The 13,073-nt window shown below is 27.4% G+C and overlaps 1 protein-coding gene across 2 annotated transcripts in view; it reads right to left on the bottom strand.

Annotated features, from left to right (window-relative positions):
- LOC135927291 (IWS1-like protein) overlaps positions 1–10,899 on the bottom strand; it is a 13,542-nt gene extending 2,643 nt beyond the window's left edge. For both annotated transcript variants that reach the window (XM_065463255.1, XM_065463254.1), the window contains exons 1-9: positions 10,556–10,899; positions 10,073–10,130; positions 7,089–7,206; positions 6,448–6,880; positions 4,845–4,970; positions 4,670–4,748; positions 4,007–4,241; positions 2,112–2,194; positions 870–921 (exon numbers count right to left, since the gene is read on the bottom strand). In XM_065463255.1, the coding sequence (XP_065319327.1) occupies positions 870–921; positions 2,112–2,194; positions 4,007–4,241; positions 4,670–4,748; positions 4,845–4,970; positions 6,448–6,880; positions 7,089–7,206; positions 10,073–10,130; positions 10,556–10,868 (1,497 nt within the window). In that variant the 5' untranslated portion in view covers positions 10,869–10,899. The remainder of the gene's footprint in view (positions 1–869; positions 922–2,111; positions 2,195–4,006; positions 4,242–4,669; positions 4,749–4,844; positions 4,971–6,447; positions 6,881–7,088; positions 7,207–10,072; positions 10,131–10,555) is intronic.
- Between the last annotated feature and the right edge of the window lie 2,174 nt (positions 10,900–13,073).

Below are 13,073 nucleotides of genomic sequence, written 5' to 3' on the forward strand. Positions count from 1 at the left end.
AAATCAAAAAAAATTAAATAAACAAAATCTTTTTTCAATTTTATAAAAAAAATCAACCTTAGTTGCAACATTGTATATTTTTAGTTCCGTTTCTTAAAAATTCTAATTATAATTTTTGGGAAACCGTTTCGAGAATATATAAAATTAGATACTTAAATCCCGAATTTGACAGTCTATTATTTAACAGTGTAACACGCTTAAATTTTTAAATATATATTTTAATTTAATATAATTATTAAAAAAAATTTTCAAACTAACTCTGAATATACAACAAGATGTCTCATATAATAAATAAATTAAAATATAAGTATTATAGATCTATAAAAGTAGACTCGGCCATACCCGCCTATATTTTTTTAAAAAAAATCGGTTCGGGTTGAGTCGGTCCTGATAATTTTTTTAAAAAATCCACCAACTGGGTTGGCGTTAAATTTTGAAATAAAATAGATATATTTTAATTTTTTTTTGCAAGATAACAAGGCGGCAATATTTTTTTTTTATATATGTTTGTAGAAAATGATCAAAAACTAGATTATGTTCAGTGTAAAAATGTAAAACGATATTGAAAAAAAAATTAAATAATTTGTACATTTTAATAAATTCGGGTTGGGCCGAAAGGACAAATTATTTTTTTTATGGTCGGGCTTTACGGGATAAATAAAAAGAAAATTCCTTATAGATCGGAGAAGACCAGACTTTTAAAAAAAAATTCGGATCGGGCTAAAAAAATTAAGACTACTAAAAGTGAACTTCACAATAAGAACCCCAAAAAATAAAATAATGTTGGTATTTTTAAATTCTTGCATAAAATATTTAACATTTCATTTTAATTTTGTTTAAAAAAATAAATTGAACTTTTTTAAAAATACCGAAAATGCTGAAAGGATTCCTGCCTCCAAGAAAGCTGCTTGTAAATCAACCCTAAAATCGAGTTATAATATTTATTTTTTTAAAAAATATATATATGAATTTGCCTATGTTTGAGTGAAAAAAATTAAAATGAGAAAAGCCTACAAGCAACTATTCCGCAATTTTATTAGTAAAAATTTTTAGAAAAAAAAACAATGTAAAATAAAATAAGCGGTAAAGAAAAATAATTACGCAAATCATGAGTAGATGGCAATCGAAAAAAAAGAAGTAATTTAAAGAAAGTACAATCATTTAAGAGATTTAAGATATATAGTTAGGAGGGTCTACTGGGAATTAGTTTAAGGATGCAAAAAAGCCCCCGTAAGAATTTTTAAAAAATGTAATATTTTGCATTGCCACCCTAGAGAGATTTTCTTTTGAATATCTTGAGACTTCCATTATTTAACAAATAAAAAAATCCCCCTAGCTCAGTAACCTTTTACCCTACCCACTTTTCGAACCTAACTGATCTATGACAGGGGCGTAACCAGGGTGGGGGGGGGGCACAATCGAAATAAATGATTAGCAAATAAAATTTTGCCCCTACATACCCCGCACCCGCCTCTCCCATAAATGCAGACACCATATCTTATAATGAAGAATAAATTATAAAAGTTAATAACTTTAAATTAACGGCTATAATTCAAAATTCTAAGAAAAAAAGCCTTCTTATAAAAAAAATAAGTGAAAACTAAAAATTATTTTAAAAATAAAATATAGTCAAAGGCCTATAATAAGTTGACCAAAAGACCTCCAATAAGATTATAGACCCCCCCCCCACCCCACCCTCTATAGAAAAATCTTGGTTAAGCCTATGATCCAAAGTTTATTTTAGAAAAGAATTAATCCTAGACAGAGAACCGTATCCTAGCTTATTTGGACGTCAATTCAAATCAATAACCTTCTGAGCCCCAACTGCCATTCCAAAAATGATGATTTTTTTTGCATAAAAAGATAATGAGTGACGTTATTAAATATCTTATTTTTAAGACATTAAAAAAAAAAAAATCTGACGTTATATATTATCTGCGTGTCATTCCCCCATCGTAGAGGGTTTTATAATGTAAGAAACCCCTATCTGCCATTATAAAATAAACAATCTATTTATTGGATTAATAGTGCATTCGAATTATTCACAAATTTTCCCTTATAATCTTTGGTTTGAATTTCAAGAATAAAGAATAATTTATATATATATATACCTCCTCAGATGAGCTGTTATGACGGGTAACAGTCTTAGTTTCTTGAAAGCCGGCTGTTTCCTATTATTAAGCATTCTATCTTCCTATAAAAATTTAATTTTTTTTAAAACTCATTAATGGTCAGACTTTTCTAGCCGATATAAATTCTTGATTTTTTTTTCAATTTAATTTATTTTTGCAGATCTGCAACATTGACCATCATGACTTATAAAAAACAAAATAATATTATATTTTTGGAAAAAATTGAAATACTTGACAGAATTTCAAATTTTAATGATATATTTTACATTTATTCGATACAATATTATCAATACGTAAATATATATATATATCTTCCAAATAAACACCCACCAACTTCCTTTGTTAGCATTAATTGTGAGTTAAATACATAATGGATTTCAGTTTTTTTCATTTAGTAGGGAAAATCGACTAGGAGAACCTCTACTTGTACTCGTTTACTAGGGATGTTTTTAAAAGTATACTTACTCTTCCGCTGAAATGTAAGTTTTTTTTTATTATCAGGATTAATTCGAATCCGTAACCTCCAATTTACCATTGCAACATCAATAAAATTTTTAAAAATAAGCCATCACCATTTTTTTTATCTCATATATTAATTCTATATGTTGACAATATGTTATGGCACAGATCAACGCCACCCCATATGGGTATTATATGAGATTAGGTTGAGAAATTTATATTTTTGAAAAGAGTTTTCAGAGAATCTTACCACGCTAAGAGATTTGCATATCATCCCATCGAACCTTAAATATAATCCACCTTTGCCTTTTCAAATATAGCCCCTTTCCATTTTTGTCATAACTTTAGATGTTTCTAGGGGAGAATTTTCAAATCTATTTTTTCTTAGAATCGATTCTAAAAATCACGGGTGTTTCAAATGCGATAAAAGGTTTTAAGATGTTTAAAAAAAATATCGATGTGAATAGAATGTCTAATCCAAGATTCAAAGCCGTTAGGCTGTTATTATTTACATTGAAATATATAGCGCAAATAAATATCCATCTAAATATTGTAATAATATTTGAAAAATATGATTAAAATAAAATTATTTTAAAAAAAATTCATAATAATTTGCAAATAATTTTATATATTCAACGTGACCTTTATACGAAATAAAAAATTATTTTCAGAATATCAATAAAATTACGAATTTTCTGATTTTTTCTATGATATAAATAAAAAATATAATTTTTGTTTTACTAAGAATATAAACAAAAATCATATTAAAATAATATACAAAAATTTATTAGAAAAATGACAATTTTTTCTACCTTTATATAGTCAACGTTGCATAAATGTTATACTAAAAAACTTATGATTATAAATCGCAGAGTCGGAGAGTAGATAGAATGATGAGCCAAAATTAATTGAAATAAGTTAAAGCATTTATAATAAATAAATTTATGTCAATTGCATTTTAAAAACAAACGCATGCTCTTTCAACAAGGGAGCCTAGAACATATAGTATTTTAACGCTGCGTGCACAATTAGCGTGAATTCGCGGCGGAGAATGCAAAAATAGAGGATATTTTAAATAATTCGCAGCGAATACAAGCTATCTATGAATGAGGTAATAGTTCAAAATTGTCGAACTACAATGGCATCTAGCACACTTAAAAATAAATTTTTTTTTTATATTATAGTACAATCATCGAGTTATAGTATACATATCTGAAATTATTTTAAAAAGGGTAATAAAAATATATGCAAAAATATAATATTCATCACAATACAAAAAAATTTCAAAACTTTTAATTTTATATAAAAAAAAATTAGATATTCAATTTCCTCAAGGAGTATAAACTTACTGCTCATTCACAGCTGATGTACTAATAGCTTATGATTTTTATAAAATACGAGTCACTCATACATACCTCCCAAGCCATTTTCATCTTATCGATCAACGCGTGGGCTAGATCGTCGCTATCGTTAACGAAATCTCCAGTCCCATCCTTGTTCTTGGAAGAAGAAGGTCCTCCACTGTAATAATTGAATCTTTTCCGATTTTCCCTCCATTTGCGAGCTTCGATTTTTTTGAGTTCCATCATACGGTCGAAATCGCTCAAAACGCCCAAATTATTTTCTTCATCATGGCCACCTTGTCCCCCTCTTTTAATAAATCATATAATTGAGTGGGAAGAGAATAAGAAAACCATTATTAAATAATGAAAAAGAATATCGAATAAAAGAATAGAATAAATTGTGTGTGATTGTATTGAATAATTAAGGAAGAATGATGATTTTGTTTTTAACTAAGATCAAAAAAACAAAATGTCAAAAAGTAATCATTTTCATCTTGGTATATATACAAAATTAACATCAATTTAATATAAAATAAAAATCAATGTATATAACGTTTCAAACATCAATTTAATATTAAATAAATATAATATAATATAACGTTTCTAGCCTTAAGTCTTCTACAATAAAAAATCCATTAATAAAATTACTTATATTTAACATTAACTTTAAAAATGTTCAAAAAATAAGATTTTTTTTTAAATCGAAAAATCTTAAACTGTTTCTCGTTTTCATACTTTGCGCGTTGATTCCCTTCTCCTTCCTCTTCGTCATCCGTGAGTACGGGTAAAATGGCGGCATGAGTATCATCTTGATCTGATATATGATTAATAAATTTAAGAGTTTAAATTTAATATTAACAAATAACTTTTATTTAAAAAAAAAATAACTAATCTATTTTTAAAAGAAGACCAGTAGATGGATGATCGTGTTTTCGATGTGTTTTGAGTCGGTCATGCGCGTCGTCAGAATCCTCGGATTCCCTACCAGACCTCTTATGTTTAAGTTTTCTTTTCTTTCCTTCAAAGAGAGATGCTTCTATTTATTTATTTTAGTGTACTTTAAAAATTCATAGAAAAATATAAACAAGTTGATACTTAAAGGATTTTAAAAAATCTTTTGATACAGGGTTATAAACATATTTTATTACCTTTTATCTTGTAAAGGGTCGTTTATTTAAAAAAAATCCCGTTTACTATACTTTAACGTCTCATTTATAGTAAACGCGTTTTGTTCAAGCGGTGCGGTATATAAAGCCGCGTTATTTACAAAATCAAGCCAATAGGTATAATGTATAAATATCAGGGACCCGGAGTGAACCGTAACGAACCGCTAAACCATTATAAATATCTGAACCATAATCGTAACCGAACCGATATAATTATTTTTTGAAGAAGTAAAAATAACCTTTATAAAAAACGGTCAAACCGGTTTAAACCGGTTCAATTTTTATATTTTAGAAATGAAAATAATTTGAATATCCAGAAATATATAAACTTGCTCTTATAGTACTGGCCCGCAACACAAGTTTCTTAGAAAGGGCTTTTTAGGGGCATTTGTGTTATCGTCACAACGAACAAAAAGGAATCCATTTATATTAGAAAATATATTACTTATACGTTCAAATAATATATTTAAAAATGAGTTATTTTGAATCTTATATTTTTTTCATCTTATAATAAAAATAAATTAGAATATGGTGTTGCATCAATAAAGAAAAAATTTCTAACCGTAATGAACCTTAATAATTAGATGAACCGAACCGAACCTTTATGAACCTTTCATAAGATTTCGTAATCAAAACGTAACCATTATAATTTTTACATACTGAACCGTAACCAAACTGAACCGTTATAAATATCGGTTTGGGTCCCTGATAAATATGGAGAGAAACGATGAAAAGGCTATGATAAAATTTGTATAACATGTTGCGATTGTCGTTGTGAAGGATCAACTGTTATTATGATAGCGCTAAATACCGCAAAACATGTTTACTATAAACGAGGCCTAAATGCTGAATATATAGTAAATGCGTTATGTTTAAGTATTGCGTTATTTAACGATATTCAAAATCACAGCTGATTCCTCATAACAATAATTTAATAGATAATGCTAAAATAGAGATAATTATACATAGCATTTCCGATAGAATATCGAATTCGCTATTATTTTTATAATCGCATGGCATATTTTTTATCATCGCATCGCTACATACGTTTTTCAAATTTATAGCGATATCATCATAACGTTAAAGATCTATATTTATTGATTTTGTAATTAACAATGCGTTAAATAAGGCCCCGCTTAACCCTGAATTCACAGTAAGCGCGAATTCGGGCGAAGTGTGCCATAGGATATAAATATAATAATTTTACATTCATTTTTGTATACTTCACCGCGAATTCGCGCTAACTAGGAATTCAGGGTAAGACATATAGCATATTCTTGAAAATAGATAAAATACGAGAGAGAAAAATAGATATTAAAAGACTTTTTTTTTAAAAATAATATAAACCTCCTTCCTGTTCCTCCAACTCTATTTCCGAATCCCGGAATCCTTCAAAGCTTCCTGTTTCATTTTCCGAATCGGATGTTCCAAATATGTCTGCCACGTGTTTATTGGTGACTTGCTCAATGATTTTCATATTATTATTATTGTCTGAAACAACAACTTCTTCTCCTTCTATTATATTAGGTATGTGCATGTCAGCTTCGATATCGTTTGGCGTAACAGGTGAATACGGGTTTAGTGAGCTGGGATTTTCGATATTAGAAGATGCCAAATAATCTAATGGCGAATCTATAGGTTCTCTGTCATTTTGATTTTGCAGGTCGTTTAAAGACTGGCTAGAAGAATGTGAATGGTTATTATCAGGAGACATATGCTCTATTTCATTTTCTTTATCATAGTTTGGATTCGGACAAGTTATTTCATTTGTTGGTGATATCTATAATTAATCATGTATTTGTTTTTAATTTATATAATATATGTCTTATAAAACTAAAAAGCATTATAGCTATAGAGTATCTGTCTAAAATATTTATTTCGAATTTTAACTACTAGGATAATAAGCAGACGTTTTTAATTGAAAATATTTTAATATTATAAAATAAAAACTAATTATTTTTATACAATACAACATATTAAATATATACTTGTATGTTATGATCGCCATATTCTTGTGGGCTTGCTTCAGAATTTTTAGATTCGTCTTTGGATTCGTCAGAATTCGTAGAATTTAACTCATTTTGCGGAGAAGGAATACTGTTATCGCTAAAAAAGTTATTTTATGTATAGACTTTATGATAACTTTATAATATATAAATTGCGCATCTACATATTTTAATCATATCTAGTTGGTAATTCTATCTTTACCATGATTGATCAGGGTTGGGCAATAAATATTTACAAATTTACATAAGATAACGCTCTAGCAATTCTCCCATAATATAAAGTAGAATGCCTGGTTGTATTGGTTAACGGAAAACATGAAATCCTATAGAAAAGGGGAATAAGTTCTTCATTTTCAAACCTTTACGTTGTAGAATTTGGTGATTTCGTTTACTATTTCTTAAATCATGTCAGGCATTGAAAAAAAATAAGATAGTATTGTGGAAGTAGATGAATATAATATTATAAATTTAAAAAACCTTACAATTTGAATCTTTATTTATATTGTTCTATTACACGTTACATTTATTTCTCCTGCTAGTCATAATTTTTATGCATCCACAAATGGAGTCTACATAGTTCCAATTAGTAGAAACTGAAGTAATCCCATATCTTCATGATTTATCATTTAAAAACAAATATACTGCATAAACATTTATTGATAGAAGAAATATTTATTCGTTACAATACAGATTTATCTTCCTCCGCTCCCAAAATTTAAATTACAGGATTTTCACTGGATGTAAACCCCCCTCCTCTCCCTATACATGCCCTCTAAAAAATTCCCGCCGCCTTCGTCGGCGATAATTCTACATTATTAATTTCTCATTTTTAATTATAATGGTACACCCTTCATAAATTTTAAAAAGAATAACTTTAATTATTTTAGCTCTACTACCAATTATCAAAATATTGTGAATATAAAAGTTATTTTTTAGATCACGAATTCAATTAAAAACTCCCTCATTTACAATGAATGCATTTTTATAGTATATATTGTTTGGCATGAATATGAGTTTGCTGAGAATGTCTAACCCTTTTAAATTACATAAAAGGATAGCAGAAAGTTTTATTTGGAAAATAATGTATGATTTATGCAACATATAGAATTGGTCGATGATTATATATCATTTATTATAAATAGGTATATAATAAAAGTATTAATTTTTATAGCAATATATTTTGCTCTGCTTTATTTAAATTTTTAATAGATAACCCCCCATCCCTCCCTCCCCCCTAATAAATTTATCTTACCCTATTTAAAGGGGCCTATTTCCCTTTAAAAAAATTGGATGCATAATGTTCCTACCCCCCCCCCCCCCTCCCGCTCAAGTAGACGCTGTCCGCTCCAGTCGAGTACTAATTGGTTTGAAAATCTAATTAATAGGGTAAGAATAATTCACTGGAAAAAAAATACCCAATAATAATTCTCAGAATAGAATTCTCTGGAATTGATTTTCTCAAAATTTTTAAATATATTATTTGAGGATTTTTATTCCATGGATATATATAAGGAATTTTTTTTTCTATTTTATTAATTTTGTAATTTTTAATATCTTAAAAAACGGGAATTTTTTTTAATTTTTAAATAAAAGGGGGGTAATGGGGGATTGCAGTAATGGGGATGGATTAAAAATGGCAAGTCATGTGATATAGTGTGGGAACGTGATCAGATTATGAAAAGTGGAAAAATGAAATGACAATAAGATTCATATCAGAGGATCAATTCCGAAAAGCTTATGACAAGGTTTAAAATGAAAGAAGGTGTCTGAGAAATTTTTTATGAATCAGGACCCGAGCGATTCCTAGTAAACGTAAGACTAAGTCAGGAACCAAGATTGAGTTCCCATTCTATTCTTCATTAAAATAACGGAAGATCGGGATGAAAAGAAAATTTTGGAAGAAGGAATGGAAAGTTGAACCGACAAAAAGACGAAGGTTGCTGTAATAAAATGCTGAGATGAATATTGAGCAAATGAAGAAGATATTAAGGATATGAACAATGAAATTCATGAAAGAGTGTTTCTAAAGTTAAAAAAATTACGATTTTTTTTAATATAAGAATGTTTTGGATTAATATAGAAACCCCCCTCCCCTTTTCCTTGCTGCTACCACTCCAATAAATATTTCTTAAGGATCTGTGTTTATTTTATGTTATAGAAAGAAATATATTTTAAAAAATATGATACCAGATTAACTATTGTATCTAGTGATGCAATATCGCTCCCTTTGAGTCAATTTAAAAAAAACGGCTATTTTAGCCATAAAAGTATTACTTAATCCTCGAGATTTTGCTAATAGATGTTGTAAATATCTCATTTTTATAGTTCCTACCATATAAAAGTTATGGTATTGATTTAAATAATCAAATTCTTCCATACATATCGACTGCTAAATACTCTATATCCATTTCTTAAAATTTTTTGGAAGAATTTACAAAAATATTTCTTGTATTTTTAATAGCAGATCACAATGTAAATAATTAAATTAAAAGATAAAATTTATTATATTTTAGACATTTTTTATTAATCAAAAACATGTATTTTTAATAAATAATAATTTAAAAAGATTGCGATAATAAATAAAACACCACGAAAAAAAAAATCACTTTTCCAAAATGGAGGTAGGGGCTTCACAGCTTATGCGCAAAAAGATTATCAGGCCAGGTTGGACAAATAGTGACAGTGACGGATCAAAATTTTTAAAAATGTTTCTAAAGCTAACAATTAGGCAAATTTATGCCATTTTCCTTCCTAAAAATTTATTACGGGCTGAGTCTGGACAACTTGTAAAAAATATCTTTTGTGTGCTAGACCGGGTAAAAATAATTAGAGGCCGAGCCGGCCTAAATAAATTTATTTGTCATAATCTTGTAATAAGATATTAAATTTTTATTAATATAAGATAACTTTTTTCAAATTAAAATTAAATTATTCAAGCTATGTTTATTTGTAAAAAAAGGAGTAACTTCTTAAGGATAACATCTTCATAATTGGTAGAATGTACACTTTTGTTTCCAGAATTTTCTGTAAATAAATATAAATATAGAATATGAAAGGAAATAATCGAATATAATATAATTCAACATAGACCAGATCTCTCTAACATGGGGGGAATGATCATGCTCATGATTAAATGGTATCATTAAAAATTTTGAGGTGTGGGGGAGGGGAGGTGGGGTAGCCCAGGGAAGGGTATTCAATATATATAGCTAGTAAAATAGGATCTGGTTATAACTGACAAAGGTGAGGGTGATAAATTTTTCTAATATTAAAAAAATAAATAATATGTATGTCATTATTTTCATGATGTAGAAAATGTGGCAAATAAAAAAAAATTAACTAAAAGATTTGTGATTTTAGCATAGATAAACAGTTGATAACATTGCCTAATATATAATTTTAAATGAGAGAAATAATACATATAGATAACAAATTTTAAATTATTTTACCATCTCCTTCATTTAATTCATCCTGTAATTGCTTGTACTTTTCATGCAACTCTGTTTCATTGAGTGTTTCAATGTTGTGATGATTATATTTAACATTTGTCTCTTGTGTAGAAACAATCTTACTTATATTCATGATGTCTACTCCTTTATAATCAGGTGTATTCATATTTTGGTTATCAATGTAAGATACTGCTTCTTTGCAAATTGTTGTAATATTGTAATAAGATTTATCATTATTCGATTTAGGACTGATGCTAGAAATTGTCTCGGAATTTAATATACTATCATTAAAATTAGGCAATTCATCAGACATTTCATGCAATTCTTACTTCTAAAAAAAATTGGTATCTCGAACAGATGACGGATCGATGATATAAAAAAATATCTTAAATTTTATATATTTACAATTATTCAAATTAATATAAATTACACTATATATGGCAAATTGATATAAAAAATTTTATATAATAATATTTCTGAATTTAACACTAATATTATATTACAAAAGGCCTGACTAAACTAAAATCCAGTTAATCGTAAACATTTAATATCCTAAGAATAACATTATATTACATTAAACTTACCAATTAATAATGCTATTATATTAACTATTGTTATTAAAGTAAATCATTATGATTATAATTTATAATTATATTAAATTCTAAAAATAATTTTAAAGCTAAAAAATTTAAAAGATTTCATGAATGTAAAAAAATGTTTAATTACAATGTTTTCAATACGCAGCTCTTTGTCTTAAATACCATATAAATTTCTCGTAGGAATATGGCTATTGTTTTTACATCGTGTCTATCACCAATATTTCTTTTAATATGGGTATCTTCGTCTTTGATAACATACCATATGCATCATCCCATGAGAGCGCAGCAAATATACGGGCTCCTCCCCCACCAGCTTCCAATAGGCTGGTCCCTACCTACCCCTTGGAAAAGATTTAAATTTTAAACTCAGATATAGTGATTAGGCTACGATGGTAATAAAATACTCTTTGTTACAGAATTAGAAGTATTTTTATTAACACAATAAAATTCCAATTTTGAAATAAATAAGTGTAAATCTAAATGTTATCAAAATAAAATCATCCGATTAACAAAACAAAACTATTAATAATACAAAATAAACAATTTAAATGTAATATTATAAAATTGCGAGCCATATTACAATGTGAGATCAGATTGCTTAATAGAGGGTAATAATGTCTAGAATAACTAATATTTATTTCGTGGATTTTTTTATTTAAATACTTCTTACCGCTAGTGTTTGAATTTTAGAAATGCTTGCTAGATTTAATATTTTGATCTTGGATAAATTTTAATAAATATTTTGCAATTATAATGGATTCTTTAATTGATTATAAACAAACAAATTCTATAATTGACTATAGACAAAGGGATCCCAGAAATGACTATAAGCAAACGGATTCAATAGTTGATTATAATCAATTTCCTAAATCTGAATATGAAAATTTTATATTCAAGAATCCATCGTTAAAAAGGGCTATTCAAATTCTCTTTGATACTAATAATATATGTTTAGAACTTAAGTCAATTTACAGAAGGGATACAATAGAATTAGAAGATAAATGCTATAATACATTAATGGGAAAAAGATCAGTGTTAGATTTTAGGTAAATTTAAATTTTTTCAAAATATATTTTTTTTAGACGCAGAGAACAATTTGATATTGAAAGCCTTGTATATTCTATCCAACAAAAGATTGATTATGTTGCATCAAACCTTATAAAGGCAGAAGATGTAATTATATATCACATGTTGTACATTTAGATGATATATATTATTTTTTAAATTATATATATCAAGTCCAGATTTTATCCCTATTGGCCATCACAATCCTTAAATAATAGTCATTTATTTAATACTCATCTAAAGGAAATTAAATTTTTTTAATAAAATTTAAAATCTTTAGTAAGACTATAAATATTTAATTTATTACTACATGGACTCCTATATACACATCAACTACTTAGAATCAGGCCATTATACTTGAAAACATTAAAGTGCCTTAGAAATATACAACCCCAATATAGTGTTAGTAATGTCAATATATACAATTATATTGCATAACTAAAAAATTTTTTAAAGTTTCTGCATAAAACAAGGCACGAATATTTATTTACAGTCAAAAAAATTAAATTTTTTTATATAAATTTGTGCCAGGCTAGGTAGACAAATAATTTTTATTTTAAGTTGGCAAGACAAATAATTTGTTCGGAATCGAGCTGAATAGGTCAAATTTTTTAGGCCAGGCTTGAAAAATTAGGCCTAATATAGATCACCAGAAGAAATTTCATTTTGTAACCCCCCCCCCCTCCCCCACCCCTGGCTTCCTATGTATCATAATATATATAAAAATACTTAAAAGTATGGTTGGGTACTATATTTTTAGCTATTTAAACCAAATTTTAGCTGACTATAAAATTGAATAAACTAAGTTTATAAATAAAAACTATCACTTTGCCCTTGGGATTTTTCTTAAAAAG

The sequence above is a fragment of the Gordionus sp. m RMFG-2023 genome, chromosome 3, assembly GCF_954871325.1.
Source record: "Gordionus sp. m RMFG-2023 chromosome 3, tfGorSpeb1-WG-v2, whole genome shotgun sequence".
Classification (NCBI taxonomy): Eukaryota; Metazoa; Nematomorpha; class Gordioida; order Chordodea; family Parachordodidae; genus Gordionus; species Gordionus sp. m RMFG-2023.